This window comes from Tyto alba, unplaced genomic scaffold (assembly GCF_018691265.1).
Source record: "Tyto alba isolate M040663 unplaced genomic scaffold, T.alba_DEE_v4.0 Super-Scaffold_16, whole genome shotgun sequence".
NCBI classification, from domain to species: domain Eukaryota; kingdom Metazoa; phylum Chordata; class Aves; order Strigiformes; family Tytonidae; genus Tyto; species Tyto alba.
The window spans coordinates 2935972-2953911 of NW_024881278.1; the positions used below are offsets into that span (position 1 = coordinate 2935972).

At 36.6% G+C, this 17940-nt stretch overlaps 1 protein-coding gene across 10 annotated transcripts in view; it reads right to left on the minus strand.

Annotated features, from left to right (window-relative positions):
• Nucleotides 1-17940, minus strand: part of LOC104359678 (SLX4 interacting protein) — a 78872-nt gene that overhangs the window by 32184 nt on the left and 28748 nt on the right. For 6 of the 10 annotated variants that reach the window (XM_032989223.2, XM_032989228.2, XM_032989225.2 and 3 more), the window contains 2 exons: nucleotides 7594-7683; nucleotides 4146-4269 (listed from right to left, as the gene is read on the minus strand). The exons of 1 other annotated variant lie outside the window; for it this stretch is intronic. In XM_032989223.2, coding sequence (XP_032845114.2) covers nucleotides 4146-4269; nucleotides 7594-7683 — 214 coding nt within the window. Of the gene's footprint in view, nucleotides 1-4145; nucleotides 4270-6845; nucleotides 6968-7593; nucleotides 7684-9715; nucleotides 9794-17940 lie in introns of those variants that run through there. 3 more of the 10 variants (XM_042789345.1, XM_032989226.2, XM_032989227.2) reach the window with 3 other exon arrangements.

A 17940-nucleotide genomic window follows, 5' to 3' on the forward strand; every position in this document is an offset into this window, starting at 1 on the left:
CAAGCCAAGAAAAACAACAAGGATGCTAGGGAAGGAATGAGAGAAGATCTGAAAATTACTTGTAGGATAAACATAGTTAACTTTTTCCTCCCTCAAGAGGGGGAAGAAGGTCAGTTTACAAGATGCCTTCTTCCTTGCTTCCATTTCTAATGTGGACATTTCTACCATCCATACTTTCTTTCTGCATCCTCCTTTTTGTTTCCTCTGTGCCCACGTAAAGTTTGCCTTCTTCCTTAATTTTCCACAGTCCTTCCTTTGTCACTCTCATGTATTTAGTATCTCCATTCGGTCCTCTTCATAGCCTCTTGTTACTTAATTCTTAATTGCTCTTCATCAGAAACAGCCACCTTCTGTGGAACATGAAAAAACAGGCTCCGCTTTTAGCGTGAAGTCTGCAGTAGGTGAGCATTACAACACACTAACATGCTCAACATCATCATTAAAAACCAGTTTGGGTTACTGAGTAGCACAGGTGGTGCAAAGTGAAAACGGACGGTGCATATATAGAAAAACCTAAGTTCTAACTTTAACCAGTATACATTTCTAAAGTGTAGTGCAGGTTTTTTAATGAGAAATTCACTAATAGATGGGGTTTGTTATTGAATGGCTTACATTCATTGAACTTCAAATAATGCAAGCAAACCATACCTGATCGTTGCCCTTCTTGCTTGATTTTGGCAATGGAGATTGGATGCGGGCAAAATTAAATCTCTGAAAATCACCCCGTTTTAGTTTTCTCTTAAAAAAATAAACCAAACCAAAATCAAACACATTTGGACATTAATTAAACACAGGAAACAGAGTTTATACCAAAGCCTATGTCCAAAGACTAAATTAAAGCTTACTTTGGCAAATTGTTCATACTGGCCATTTGGGAGGGGTGGGGAAATTGTTCAGACAGAAGGAAGAATAGGAAGAACTTGCTTGTCTTGGCTACTTTCTCTCATTTTTCCATTCTTTCTTTCTTTCTTCTCTTGTGTGTAACACCCACAGATTTCCTAATGAGATGGTATGCGACCCACCACACACTGCTGTGTGGGTGTAACTTAAATGAAAAAGAAACGTAAATTAACAAGTAACATGCATGGATATTTGTATTATGTACCACAAAATGGAAAGGTGGTATTAAATAATATTAATATTAAACATAAAGTAACATTAGTATTAGAAAGAAATTGTGATAGGTGAAAAATTTTTCTTCAAAATACTTATGGTAGCCAGATTAACAACAGTATTCTCTGCTCAGCAGATCCAGACAGCAGGATGAGATCTGCTCATCAAAGTAAGGTAGCCTGGCTTGTATTTCTGAAGAAAATCCTCATACAACATGCTCTGATACTAGAGGTAGTCTAAAATCTTACTAATACTGGTCTAATAATTCTTCTTCTAATAAATTCTGAATACATCCTGCAACATTGGGAGCAAACTAATTAAAATTGACCTGAAAAGATGTGAGTTCAGATAGGGGTAGAATGCTGACCTGGGATACTTGAAGTAGTAAATAACCAGCTAACAAGCATCCTAATGTTCCTTCTATAGATGCACTCTTCCTTACAACAGCAAGTGTTTTACAGCAGTGAAACTCTAGACACAAACTTGCATAACTTTAAGCAAAAGAAACCACATACAGTTTGAAGAGCTCAAGAACTTTTAATAACCTCCAAATGCAACAATAGCTGCGAGCTTAAACATTTTACCAGCAGCACCTACAGTATGTGCATGCAGTTAGCCACACACCAGGCTTGTGCATTTCTTTGTATACTGCAAAACACTGTCAGCTAAACGCTGACCAGCTATCTTGCACTTCATCTGTTTGTGAAAAAACACAAAAACATATCGCTGTACTCTACAAACAAAACCTGTGATCCTAGAGAGGAAGGCAAAACACAGGTTTTGGAGCTACATTTGGGTGATGGTAACTGCTGAAGACTGTTAGGCTTGTGGCTCACCTAAACGGGTCAGTCCCTTAGAGGTAGGTCCCAGTTGCTCGGGTGAACACCCGCCCATTCTGTTATTTCCTCCTCAGGTAAGAACAGACTCGAACGTAACTTGAATAAACTTGATTCTTGGACTTGAACAAAGCACTCCTTTCTTACAAATTACAGCCCTGAGCAAAGCAGGCTGAGAGAAGAGGAAAGAGATGGATTTGGAAATTAAGTTCAACATGAATGTTCGTTATCACCAACTGTTTTCTTCCTTTATTTCTTTAGTGTTAATTAATGACAGTGAGATTAACTGCAGAAAACTGAGGGAACGGTAATTCTGCCTCATCCAAAGTAAATATTCTTTAATCTAAAACTGTCACAGATATTACTGATGACCTCAAATGCATAGCCTTAAGTTTTTCACTTTCAGGAAATAAGGGTAAGAGTCAAGCAGGAGATCAGTGCACAACCCTGGGACAGTATACCAGTATTTTGACTGAAAAGTTCATGATATCAAAGAAAATATAAGACCCTAAAATCACATGAACACCCTCAAATTAGTGTTGCATCTGTCTGCATATATAAAAACAATTATGTCTGGCAGTTTTATCTTACAAAATCATTGTTTTTGAAAACCCACCTTTTCCCAAAGCGGGAAACTTTACAAAATAAGTAATAAAATTTATCACTCAGTAAAAGAAAATACAGAAAAACCTCAACAAATCTTAGAAATTCTGATCCCACCTTCTGTAATGTCCCTCTGCTTTTACCATACGAAAATTCTACTTGTTCACTCAAAACCAGCAAAGTATGTGGGTCTGAAAGTTCATGTGTTTTACAAATATTATTTTAAAGGGATAAAATGTAGTTACAAGTTACAAGGAAAAAAAGGGGTTGAAAATCCTTTAGTGTCCTGAAGTACTTTTTGCTTATGCAGTACTGTGTTCTTGTGGGTGGAAAAAACTCCCCCCGTCATGTCATAACAATCTGGCTCCCATATACGCCTAAATTTTTGCAATAATAGCCAGCCATACAGTATTTAACCTGTGTTTTCTTTATTAAAAACACTCATTAATATTGGTAATAAGTGTTTAAACCTCCAACCATCGACTAGAATTCTATAGGAATATACCTTTTCAATAACTGAAAACATTTTGAGAGGCAAAGAATTTGTTCAGAATTAAAACTGATAATATGCATTGAATTTAAAAATTTGTATCAGTATACTGCTTGTATATTGTAAGTATGTAATGACATTCACTGCGGAATTCAGATTTCAGTAGAGATCTGTTTCAGTATATTCAAGGAAATGTGAGAAAACATAGCCAATACAAGACTTTACTATCCCAGCCCCTCTTTTCTGTGACAAGTTTATAAAATGCTCCAGGCTGGTAACAATAATAATTAAAAAAAAAAAAAAAAAAAAAAGTAATTAATTTCTAAGAAGTATTTAGAAATAAATTGCTTGTGTGATATAACACCAACAGATAGGTCTATCAACCAGAAACCCCACCATGGTGACTACAACAGCTAGCAACATAACATTAAACAAAAACTGGCAAGCCATTTAAGCCCAAAAGCTGATCTAACATTAGAGCACAAGCTATAGTGATCATTATCTTTAGTTTAAAACATGCATGTACTGAAATTGCACCTATTGGTCTCGCCACCCTCATACACACAAGAAAAAAAGTTCCAGTTGGGTAAATGCTCTTACTGCGGTTCTCTTCTGCACAGTAATTATTCCCAAGGTCATCATCGCTACTGCCAAGCCTCCAGGAACACCGGGAAAATGACAAATGCCCTTTATCACACCACAGAAACTTTTAAGACTGAACAGACTGTCAGATAGAGGGAGAAGATATTATTTCTAAATTCAAAACTTCTAAACTAAATGTTCAAGTGGAAAAGAGACTTGACTTAAACCAGCAACGTTTCCATCAATTTTGGAGGACCTAGGACTATATCATTTATTCTTTTTAATTCTAATGATAGGATCTCACACTAATAGCACAAGCATTATATTCATTTTTCAGTAACACAGAAACCCACTTAATTATTTCAGTAACAGAGCTGATGTAATTTCAGACACAAACACCAGCTATTTTAGGCCTACTGGCTTTCCCAGTGGCAAATTTCTCAGGGACAAAATAAAGAACGGCAGCTTCCACCATACTTTATCTTACTTTATTTCACAATAAGTTAAATAATTTATTTTACCGGTAAGAAACAAAGGGCCAGATGATGCATGTTCCATTGATTTCCATTGACCACGTTGTTTACGCTCTTCCAGGTAGTGTTTGACCCTTGAAGCAACAACATCTTCTAGTAGCATGCAGACCTCCTGTAAGAGTGACCATTGACGTATTTAGAACTTCACTGACATATATGCCCAGAGACACTCAGAAGAAATCAATATAAAATTACTCCCTTTCACATAAAAAGGAAAAACATTATCTTCAATTAAGTACTGAGGCATTACGTAAGGGTGAGAAGCACATAATTTAGGAAATGAATGGGAACATTGCAGGGGGGGAATCAAATAATCTTTTTACGAACTAAGTAGTACATTTTGAAATTCTCACTTGGCAGATGAAATATATTGTAATACTAATAATTTCTTAACAGCAAATTAGTTTAATTTTTTTTGCAAAGCAGCAAAAAAAGCATGTTAAAAATGTATCCTAACATTAGGTATTTAAGCAAAATATTAGTAAAAATCCTCCTAGGAATTGTCAACACACTCTTTCTCTGCAAGAATCCTTATAAACCACAACAAATATTTCGGTTCAATTCAGTGTAATTTTGGGGTGAAGACTCAGAGCTAATCAGGTCACAGCAACCTAATTTCTCTAGTTCATTTTGATTTTTCTGCTCCTAAACATAACCATTCATATCTTTCCTACTTCCTTCAGCAAAGCACAATAAAAACCACACACAACAAGAAGAAGAAACCCTTCAGCCAGAATAATCATAGAAAAAAACTTGGAGTAAAAGCAAAAACTTAATCTCTTGGATACCAGAATAAATTTTCAGATTAATACATAAACACATATTTGAGACTTTTCCCTCAGTATTCTCATTTTCCATTGTGCATAGCTGTGTGCTCACAGAAATGATACTTTGTGGCACACAAAAATATCATTTTACCTTTTTACAGTGTTTGGACAATAGACAAAATTATATTAGTACTATCTAAACTAAAATATTTTGGCTTGAAATTTACTTTTGATTAATCTAGAAAGTATGCACAACAACAAATTTTTACCTTATTGCTCTAAATGCACATATATTGGTCAACCACAAACAGCACTTTCTCCTTACAGTAAGAAATTAATTTTCCTTTCTGCTTGAAGAGTGCAATTATAAAATACTGTATTTACTTATTCTTCTGTTTAACTCATTAAACTGATCTCATTACACATTCCTTCACAGGACTATGCGTTCAGGTTAGAATGAAAGGGTCTAGAAAGCAGCGGAAACACAGTGTGCGTTTGGTTCATTCTGCAACAATAAAGATTAGCATGCACTTCCTTAATTTACGTGGAAAATATTTTAGTTATGTTTATGGAAATATTATTTTAAATGGTTCTCCACAAAGACGTATACAGACCTATATTTAAGAAAGCATAAACAAGAGCAGGCTTCAAGAGAATCGTCTCTACATACTTTCCACTACTAAAAAGAACTTGTAACTGAGACCTTCTATATGCACAGGGAGAGATCAGAGCAATGACATGAAGAGAAATCAGTTTAATAAATGCTTCTTGAAGTACAAAGATAAAACTTTGACTTTGTTATTCCACAGGAAGAGATAGGACAGAAAGGGCAGGGAAATCTGAAGGGCAGGAAGAAAGAACAGCTCCCAAATGCCTCCATTTGCATCTCGCAGCAATCCCAATACGCAGGTGACAGCCGCGTGCAAACTGGGGTCTTTACAATGCCCACCTCGACAACGTGCTCTGTATTTTCTTACCCCAGCCTCATGCTTACGGGCACTTATTTAGTTCCCAGCCTGCTCTACACGACCCATGCTCCAAGCAGGAGCGGGCAGCTGCCAGGCCAGCGCCCCTCCCTCCGTCTGCCTGGGACCCCGTGGCCAGGCTCCCCTTGCCCCAAACAGCAGCCCCCGACTTTCAGCCAGGGTAAGCAGGGGATCGGCAAAAATCGTGTTTGTGTTACAAGGGGTCTAAGAGGCATCTGCTTTCCCCACAGACAAGCAGAGGGTTGTACCACCGTTAGTATTTTCTCGAATTCGGAAACAACAAAAATTTGCAAAACTGCTTGTGGTAAACATGTAAAAGCACTAATTAAAAAAAAAAAAAAAAAAGGAGGCATAATTTGCCTGTAATGCCTCACTGACCTTTTTTTTCCCCCCTTTAACATAGACTCTGCATAGGACTTTCAGGGAGTGAATTGTAAAGCTATTGGAGTCGCACTTCTCAGTTCTCAAAAATATGCAACCTTTGTACTTCACTCAAAATGTGCGGTCACAGAAATGTAATGAATGCTGCCCTGTCATGCCTCTTTTTTAAATCAATCATGATCTAATTTCCTGAAATTCATATCTTTTGCTTTGGCAGTCTTACAAAATACATTTTGAAAACACTTAAAAGTCAGATAGCCAGGATAGTAAAACTGGTTATAAATAGAAGGGGTAATGAGTATTCATTTAATTAGAAAAAAAAAAAAAAAAAAAAGAAGTCTGAAAGATTTCCCCTATTTTCTTCTTTTGCTCCTTAATAAAGCACAAATCGGATGAACCACATGCTGTTCAGTATTCTACTTTCACTCCCTCGGGATATTAATGTATTGTTTCTTCAAATTTTATTTAAACTTATTACTTCGAGACATACAGGGATGCTCTGCAGTGACAAGTTAATTATGCCATTATTAGGAAAGCTATCTGCTGAAAATTACCGTAACGGAGACTTGCGGGAAAGTCCACAGGCATCTGAAACGTCCTGCATTCATTTTCAATAGGGAACGTCTCAAGTTCCCACACAGAGTGAAAGAGAGGAAAACTCCCTCCAGTAACTCATCACAAGATTGTAGCAGAAATCACACAGAATCTGATGAAAGTTACATTAATAATTTTGCTGGTCACTGACGATTTTCCAAAATTTCATCTGTCATCAGGCTATACAAATGACACATCTGAAAATAAAGATTGGCAGTTTCTTTTCTTAAGATACAGTGGTTCTCCTATAGTTTATCATGCATACTCATTATTTTTTCTTGCACTCTGTAAATGCAACATCATTCACACTTCTCAGAATGAGAAAAAACAATTAATAGAAAGATATTTCACCAACAAGCAGTGCAAAAACAATACCTGTCACAATCTGGTTTATATCACTCAGGATAATTTACAAACATTCACAAGAAATATGTTTTTAAAATTAAAAGTTGTTAGAACAATCAAAACGTCATGCATACATGCATGTATGCACACGCACAGAGTTTGAAAAATGAAAGGCAAATTGGAAAGAGTCGTTAGTGACCCAAAAAGCACATATGGTTGACTTAGGAGTCCCACAGCAACCGTTGACAGTTAGGTATAACTAACAGTATTCCCATAACACTGAAAAATTCTGAACAGTTCAAGGCAATCCAACTTTTCCCCTGCAGCCACATGCTTTTGAAGTATAATTCATATTTGTTGTACCTCTTTCTCATGATCTGAAAACCAGCTGGTGTCGTTACTGGAGTCTTGAGGCAAAATATGAACGTCCACCAAAATAGCAAAGTTCCCACACTGAAAAAAAAAAAGAAAAAAAAGAAAAAAAAAAAACAAAGAATAAAAAAAAACGTTCAACTGTATCTGGTAGGAAGCACATGTTGAGCAGACAAGGAGGTAAACAATCAGGTAAGCATATACATCTGATTCAGAGATACAGCAAACAGAACATAAAACTGTGGAATTAAGTATGGAATTACAAATTTACCAAAGTTTGTGAGATTAATGAGAAACAAGAGCACCAGACCTATATTGGATAGCTCACTGAAAAGTTTAAACAATAACAACAATTGAAAGTACATGGCATTACCTTCTGCTATTTCTATGCCACTTTTAGATCTGAGTTCAAGCAAATTTTAACATGTGAAAAATAAGCTACTATTTCACCAAACTTCCATCATTATATCTTCTGAGAATTTAGTACCATATTAGCTACCTAGTTTGCATTTTAAATTTATCAAGTCCTTAAAAACTCAGCCTCTTTAGAAATCTTCCCCTCTCTTCAAACTAATGTAAAGAAGGGCAAATGTGAAGAACCTGTGGTAACTACCTAGTATTCACTGACATCTGTTGTTTAGCCAGTATTATACTTTGAATGGTTAAATGATAATAAGGTTAATCTACTAATAGACAGACACTGTATGTAGTTGTTAGGATGATACAGGTTACATCCCAAGACACGTCAACTATTTCTGAAATTTCTTGCTAGACTTTAATTGAGAACAGTGTGACATACAAGGTTTAATTATTTTCTTTTGTCAGTACATCAGGCATTACAAGGACCTTCTAATATAACGGCAAACAGCATAAACACATCTCCTTAGTTTGACTGCGCACTAACTCACCCCTAGCAGGAGAATACTGCCTCTTTTCATGCACAGAGGTATGGTGCATTATAGGCTAATGCTTTCCCCTTCTTCTATTGTAACACTGCACCAAATAGCACCCAGACATCCTTTAACTTAAACAACTTGCAAGGTAAAAGCCAATTTCATTATTCTGTTTAGGCTGCTTGTGCTGCACTTGTGATGCAATAAACTCACTCTTTGGGAAGACTGGACATGTGTGGTCATGGCAACTGCACACCCGGAATGTCTGATGGGATCGAAACAACGTTCTGATTCCAGACAAATCTTAAATGCGTGTGTACAAGCCAGTGTTAGATTGGTCTCATTTCAAGTGGACATTGCAGTGCACGCTTCTCGACTTAACTCCTTCTCTCTCTCCAGATTCGCTCTTCACTGACAAACATCTGTAAACCCCATGCCACAATTCCAATTACTATTTCTAGAACTAATCCTGTTAGCATGATATATATTTTTACACTATAGTTGTATATCACCTACAGTCTAAGAGGTACGTGTATTTCTTAGGCTGATGGTATAGCAGAAGTACAGTCTTTGAGAGCACCCTTGCCTGTACAGTTAGTACAGACAGAGCAAGAAGATTTAGCATGGATTTTATCCGCCAAGACAGCATATTTGGTAAATTAGAAATCTCTGGGTTTACAAAACCCTTAGATCTATAAATTATCCGTGATCAGAAGTATTTAAATAGTGATTTAAATATAATTAAAATATAATTCATGACCGATATTGTATTGTAACTATAATGCAAAAGTTTGGCAAATGAGACAGGCGTTGTGAAATAATTTTGAGAAACTTCTAAGTTACTTATAGGTATCAGTCACTGAAAGAGCAGAATGCTTTGATCTACTTTATCAAAAGGCTTCTCTTTCCTCCAGAGAACCAAGAATTACCAGATGGCTGCAACAGCAAACCTCTCCAAGCTTTAAATTGATGACAAAAATATATCTCAAAAATCTCTGGTGAATCATTAGTCAGCTCCAGAAAACTTTTGACTTGACTACTGAACTTCAAAGTTAGCAGACACTGCATATTATAAAGAGAAAGCCAGTAAATTATTCATGGTTCAGCACTTATAACAATGAACCAGTATTTGATACGTCAAGAAAATTCAAATTATCAAATGCTACATGCTAACTTGCACCATTTTCTATTGACTACAGAAACAGATGGAAAGTATAGACCTGTTTTTCAAGGAGATATGTTTGTCATTCTTTTATTTTGAATGGCAATATTTGTGCCATTTGCCAATCTTGATACAACTGAAAAAAGAAAATAACCATATTTAAAACTATATAATGGAACAGTTCAAAATGATCTTTAAAATATCACAAACCAACCAAACATTTGTAGTACTTCAAAGAAAAACAAATAGATATGAATAATGCATAAATCCTTGTAATGGACAAGCTTCCCCAATAGATTTCTACCCCGCTGAATTTTAAAGCATTCTTCTTGTTGACTATTTCAACATCCAAAAGCCCACAGTTCTGCCACTCAATTAGAACAGCTGTGGGACAGGACACCAGGAAGCGTAACTGCCACAGACAAGAGGAGTAAGAAAACATAAGCAGGGATCTTTTTGGGTCTCATTACCTCCTATTTTTCTTAAGTCCTGAGCATGACATAAAGCAACAGCTTCCATGGAGGCTCCTTTGCACTCTGAAATTATACAATACATCACATGCCCTACGTCTGTATTTATCCTTTATATGGCTTCACATGGTACAGCTTTATGTGTGACATTTACACTGAGCAGCTCAATACAGCTTAGGTGGCTCCAGCAGCAAAGGAAGAGTTCTCTCTACAGACTAAATGCCAGTACCAATAACTGTAAGGAACAGAGGGAAGTGGAAGAAAAAAAACGTATACTGTTTCTATTAACAGATTTGATGATCTTATAAAACTTTCTAAATAATTTAATTTTTATTCTGAAGACGTGCAATTCCATGAAAATACTAGCTTTTATTTAGAGGAAAGGAAGCATTTCCAGTCACTGGCAGCTGCAAGAAGCAATTCATGACTCAAGTACTGTAACTGAAAGGCAAGCAGAAAACAGCTTTTTAATTTTATGTTTTCAACCTTAATCTCAAAATTTGCAGTAAGAATTATTTTTAGAAGTGCATTTGTCAAAACTGAAACCCAAACGCCTGATTTGATGGGAAATGCTTTTGTCAAAAATCAACAGAAAAACATTTCACTGAAAAATAAAGACAGAAACAGATGTGTTAATTTGATATCCTCCATAATTTTAGAACTCAAGAACTCTTCATTTTTACAAGCTGTTTTTTAATCTTAACGTGCTTACTGTAACAGTCTAATAACATTCACTGTGCTATTAAACAAACGGCTTTAAGTGATCTCAGAATATTGTTAGTGTACTGTTGTACAGTAATGGCATCTAATTCAGAACATATTTTCAGGAACCAAAATGTTTACTCAGCTACATCAAACACTTCACAGATTCTGCAAATGAAAAAGATAACCAGACACGTAACGCAAACAGAATGAATACCAATGCAAAGTGGTAAGTCAGTCAAGGAGAGTCATCTGCTTATAACCTGTTGAAACCTTGGCCCAGGAGAAGCACATATTAGATGGTGGGCTATTCTATCAAATCCCCTAATGAGTAGGTAAACCCAAACAAATACTTTTTATTGCTATACTCATTTTTACAATCTGCTCTTACATAGGTACTCTCACATCTTTAAGCTGCATCACTTCAAATAGCGTAGAAACAGTCAGAAACAATACTACTTAGGATGCTGGGGAAAAGCACGGTGAGTTTGTATTCAGTTACATCATTCCAAATGTGCTGTGTCATTAAACCAGACGGAACTGGAGAGCCAGCCTCCCAAGACACATATTAGCATTTCCCATTTCTGTGATTATTCTATGGATGCAGGCTGTAGGGTCAGAATTAATTGAAACTTAGTTGAAAAGGAAACATATGCTAGATTGGCTAGTGTTTGGGGGTGGGTGGGAAGGAGGCGAGCTGCAACTGTCACACATGCTTTCGCTTTCCAGAAGGATAGCAAACATAGGTGATGCCATCAGCATAATTGTAGTAGTTAGCTTGAAGTCTGCCATCTCTGCTTGAGATCAGAAATGGTCTTTGTAGTACCAAAACCTTGGGATGTTTGTTATATTAATTGATCTACTTAAAGACAATATCCTTCCCTATAAGCCTTGCTTTGTTTATAATAAATTTTAATCAAAGACGATTTTGAAACACATTTCCCAGTTTTACTGGGAAAGAAGTGTGCCCTACACTGTAAAACTTTAATTCTCCAGGCCAGGCATATAGGGACCGTTTCTAATGTTACCTCTTCGCTTAAAGTCGTGGTACTTAGTTACAGTGATAATTTTTTTCCACTCTTGGATGATGTCAATAGTTAAAAAAAATAGACTAGAACCCGATGACTGCTCAAAAATGTCACAGTGCTGAAAAGGGCTTCCAAAGGCATATTTGATAGGAGATATCATCAGTCTCCAGATGACAAAAGCATGTCCAAGAGATTGGGGGGGGATTAAAAAAATTTTTATGTGAAAGATCTTGTCTAGTAATAAACAGGGACATTTTAATATATTCCATCCTTTCAAGTTATTTCTAAAAATCAGTAAACGTTCTACATTCAATTATGCAAGTTCAAACATGTACAGCGTTAAGTATAATTATGTGTTGTCATTGGCCTGTACGCAGTGCCAGCTTTATTATGACAATATATGGATGCTATCTTCACTTTTTTCCAGGCTTCTTAGAAGCAAAAACTTGTTCCCCTTTATCTTTCTGACCCCAAAGAAAATGACGTCTTCCTTTTGTATCTAGATCAGCACCAGTGATTTTCAGTACTTTGACTCTTTTTCTCTTCCAGAGCAATAGCAACAGGCAAAAATCATTGAAGTGAGTGTACAGCACGAGAGGTATTTGTCATTACACAAAAATAATTTACATTTCATTTATAGGCATGTCTAGGAGCACTATGATTCAAGGCAATATACAACTTCCCGAACTGCAGGACATACTTTTTAAGTAGTCAAATAACTCAACCTGCATAAACACACAGCTCAGGATAGCTATTTACGCCACCACCGCTGCTGATGGCTATGTGGGAGAAAAGGAGGTTTGGTGACACCTGACATCATACATTTCTCATTCTTTTAAGAAGTAGCTAAAGGTACAATTTGACGTGTGCAAAGCTTTTCCATATATTTTTCCTGAATCTCCAGTGGTTTTTTTGTTTTTGTTTGGGTTTTTTTTTTTTTTTGTTTGTTTTTTTTTTTTTTTTTTTTTTGGGGGGGGGGGGGGGGGAGAGGGGGTGTTCCTCCTGGGAAAACAAAAAAGTGGGGAGGGAGGAAGAAGGATGGAATTTTTTTCCACCATACAGTCAAGCCACACAGAACTAGTGCCTCTTGAGTTACTGATCAAAGCAAGGCGGTTCTTCAACTTTGAATTTCAGGAGAGTGTTTAGAAAACAACAGGTCATCAGTCCTGAGTCCTTACTGTCATGAGATTAATCACAAAGTCACCTGACAAAAGGAACTGGTGATTATATAGAGTTTCTCACCAGCTGATTCAGGAAGAGAGCAGAACAGACCAGAGAGGAGGCTCCGGAAGAAGACACGAGCAGGAACCCTCAAGGAATTTATGATCTGAGTCCATTGTTCAAAATGGTCAAGAATTAAGAAGAAAAAAGCAGGGGAATACCACTGTTGACATTTTGTCTTTTCTTGATAAGAACTACTTGGTTCTGGTAATTCTGAAAATCATGTAGTTTGTTACAAATTTTGCATGGCTCCAAATAGATGAGTTGTAACCTGAAACCATCCTCAGTGCTGAGCCATTCACTATATTATTGGGGAATCTACAGTTGCTCGTACTAGATGCAAAATGGGAATACAGGATCTTGAATCGCAAAAAGGGGAAAAGACAGATGATGTGTACAAGTGAAAATGTAAGTAGACACTCATACCCACAGACTAAGTTCCACTATGTTTCAGAAAACTTTACAGTCTCAGAGCTGTAGGTTGCAGTTTCGTGAGCGTCCAGCAAACAGACAGTCTGCCCTTCGGAAATCTCAGATGAGATTCTACTTTACTTACTACAGTTGTAAAATAGTTTTGAACAAATTGCTGGTCTTGTTAGAGAAGGGTTATAGCCATCAGCTAACATCACCTAGATCTTTTTAGTCCACTGCTTTCAAAGAATTTATGGGATCACTCTCCGGCAGTAAAAAGGGAGCAGCAGATCAACAACAATAGCATAGAGGCAGGGGGGTCTAATTTGAAGATCTAGCCTCAAAGAGGATCATACACTGATTAAGCAGGACACAGTCAACCTAAAATACATTCAGGCTTTCCAAAAGCAAGAAGGAAATTCCCCCTTTATAAGCTGAATATGAGTTATATCTCAGTAATCAGTAACCTTTTTCAAGTAGTTAGTTGGCTTGCTTCCTAGGGGAAGGAACATTCAGTTTTCTGGTGTTTTAGTGTAAGAAAAGAAGTTGTATCTGAAAATTCAACCAATGAGCTATATATAGGAGTATTCCGATCCCATTCCGGGGCTCCCGTGCCAAGCAAAGCGATGCAGGCAGAGAATAAGCTTTTAGAACAAACTTCTGAGAAAAGTAGCATGAGAACACAACAAGAAACTAGGATGCATCATCAAGGCAGTGCATCAGACTCCTAGAAGACGCAGATAGATAGATTCTAGCAGGATGTTCGATGTAAGAAATAGTGGGGAAAAGAAAACAAGAAATACATGTGGATGATTAAACTCCTAGGAAAATGTAAAGAAATCTAAGTAGTTTCAAATCTGGTAGACCTATGTATAATGGAGTATTTCAAATTAAGGACTAATACGCTGTTGTTAAAGCATGCAATTGTGAGAGAGCCACTCAAATCAAAATAAAGACAATTCATTCAAGAACACCTTAAGCATCTGCCATGGTAAAGGATCTGCATGTTTTTTAGGAACATAAGAATGCTTCAGTGCAAACAGAGCCCTTCAGTTCATCACCCACAGTCAGGCTAAGGAGTAATTACCTAATCTAAACATCTGAACTGGTCTTGGAGAACTGCTCTATCAGGTACAATGTTGAAAAAGAGACCTAAATTGCATGAGAGAATTAAGCTCAATTTAGGTTGTCAATCTATGCTGGTCTGGTCCCAATTCCGTAGGAGGTTTTGTAGCCTACATACTGAAAGGAGCCATGAAGCTGGAGCTCAAACAATTGCAAAAAGCAAGTTTTTCCTGAGGGCAAAGTCTCCAAGTAACAGTGCAATCTCAACATTGTTTTGAAAGGATATATACCATGTCCCTGCCTGTGTCAGAACTGATCCAGAAAAACAGAAGTAGCAGCACAGTATTTGTTCAAGATAATAAAAAGATAACATGAGATTCCAACAAGCTGCTTTCACCCTTTTGTTGTAAAATATTATTATAATAAACTATGGTATTCTTTTAAATCATAGATAGCAAGTGATGAAGAAATACTAATCTCTGCAGCAACCTGCATTTATGATGCTTCAAGCTGGGGAGGGTAAGAGGCCATGTAAATTGGATAACTGAACATATTCACAATCTATCTAAATGCAATTAATTCTTAATTGTAAATTTTAAGGACATTTCCTAGGGCTTGGCCACACCAATAGAGTGCCACAGGATAACACATTATTGTGCATCACCTGATCTTTGGTAGGTGGGTGCAGATGAGATTACACCTACCTTACCTAGCTCTCACCCTAAGCTATCAACAGTAAAAGTTCAATATTATGAAAGTGATTCACAACAAGAAGAATGGCCTCGTCACTGCTGTACTGAACTGGAATTTCAGATGCCCTTTGTGAAAGTCAGTGCTGGGATTTAGTTTCTTACCCAGGTGGGAACACAAAGGAACTAGTACGCACCCTGTACAAAAAGCTCTGCGCATCCGAGTCATTCATTTTGTAATGATCAGATACTCCAGTAATGAGTATCATCACATGAAGTACTGAGAACTGGTAACCCTAACAATGATTGTTACTTCCTATAGATCAGAGAACTATCTAGTCCACCATCAGCTTCTTCAATACTTCCTCAGAGTAACTAAACTGAATTTCAGATTAGGTATTTCTAACTATCACAGGTCTAGCGATTGGTTAAAACAACTAGAATTATTAGAGGCTCATAATACATAAATGGGCTTGCTTAAAGTCTTGCTAAGAAACAGCAGGGATGACTAAACCTTCCAACAAATCTAAAAATCACAACAATATAATTTTCTGAAGAAATTACAGCCAGTAATAAAAAGGCTCGAAGGCCTTTTTCAGGTCTTTAACTTGTTAAATAATTTTCACAGGTTTTCATATACATGCTCTACATACTGTATTTTAATATTAATGAGCCAAATTTTAGAGTATAAACAAAAGGTCACCAAGTATGTATTGACAAGCTACTGATGCATTCGTTAAGCATATGTAAAGAAGAACCATACAGGACAGCTTAGTAATGTACTGCCTGATTTTATGTTTCTGCCTATGCCAGTCGTGACGAGAAAATTAAGTGCAATAAAAATTAAGGTAAAAAGATACCACCCTCAGTATCTTTTGACATAAACTCTGTCAGAGGAAATAAATCCAGCCATTGAACAGCATGGAAAACACAATTTACAAAATTCTTGTAAGGTAAAGAAGAGATAAACCACAATGTTTATTTAGTAAGGTAATGTGCACATTACTAAGATGAAGGGAGCAGCAGTTCTCAAGCATATGATTGCATCCAGTAACATATTTCTTGAGTTTATTGTACAACAGCTGCAGGGATGGGCCAACTTCCCTCTCACAAAAACAAAACGGGGAAGTGAGGGCAGGTCCCACGCAGGAAATTGTTCCATGTTCCCCAACTTCGCAATTATTTCACAAAATCTCCGATTCCTCTTTATCCTGAAAGACAAGGTCTCACCTGCCCTAAAATTTAATTTCTTCCCTCCCTCTCATGAAGATGTTACCTACCGCAGCATGCAGCTACTGAAGTGGGAAGCAGGAGGCAACAGAAAACCAAACATCTGCAGTCCATGTTTCAATATAAAATATTTGCAGATGTTAAATCTTTATGCCAAGACAATTTAACAGATTAAAGATACATTGATTACACATGCTCAGACTTTAAGACACATACATAAAGCAAAACTATTTTTTGTTTCCAAAAAAGGTCTAGCAAGCCAAATTTCTTAATACTGTTCAATTTGCTTAAGTGGTTGAAATGTTACATTTTCCAATTGCATAAAAGAAGTACTTTTTAACTCTGTTTTAATTAATTTGTCTTTTAAACGAAGCTAAGCCAGGAAAGTTTCAGAACTGCATGAAAGCTTTTTCAGAAATAACGTAAGAAAAGTGATTCATTTCTGAAAACAGCATATTACAAAACTGACACCCTTTGGACAAAATCCGTCTATTAAGTGGGAGCATATTTAGTCAACATAAAGCAGAGGAAAACTCAACAAAATAGTCAATGCTTTATCTGCAGAGGTACAAGGGAAGAAACAGATGAACCTTTTGAGTGAATAAATGATGCTCTGAAATCTTACTGCTGAAAAATCACAATCAAAGGAATGGAGAATACATCGTATTTCAAAATGGAAACAGATCAGCAAAAACCTCAAGGAATTACCAGCTGGAAAGCAAAGAAATATAACTTTTTTTTTTTTTTTTAATGTCCAAGGGAGAAAAAATTGTTTTAATCTGGCACTGAACAGAGTATATAATAACTAGACTTTGTGCATAAAAAAAAAAAAAAAAGAAAAATGGATATAAAAGGAATAGCAGTAACAACTGATACATGAAAATAAGTAAAATATTAACATAGTTGGAACACTGAAGAGTCAGTGACAAATAAGAACAAGTTGTGAAATACACCACTGATTCCTGGTGGAGGTGGTTGTCACCAGAAAGGCTGCTTAGACTAAAATGTAACCTGCTAAGGAAGGTATTTCCTCATTTGTCTGTCCTTTCCCATTCTGCCTCCATCTCCTTCCAGAGATTACCACTTCCAGAACTGAACAGGTATAACTGTCCCCTAACTGAACCAGTTTCAGTTTTGATACATCTGTTTTAAAATACATACTAAAAACTACTGAGTTTGATAAAAATAAAGAGGGAGTGACTATTCATATATCTCTCCTAGCAAACTTAAGCAGTGGTAACCTCTGGTAGGAGAACAGAGCAATGAAAAGCAGGTGGCAGATGACTAGACCTTAACTTAAACCAAATGCAGGTGAAAAAGTACACCTGATTCTGTGATAACAGCAGGCCTTCAGGAGGCACCCAGTAACACATCGCCTACCTATAAAGGCAGGCATGTACAGCATTAGATCATACACAGTTTAATTAGTATTTCCATGCACCTAGCAGGCTCATCAGAAATTTGTAA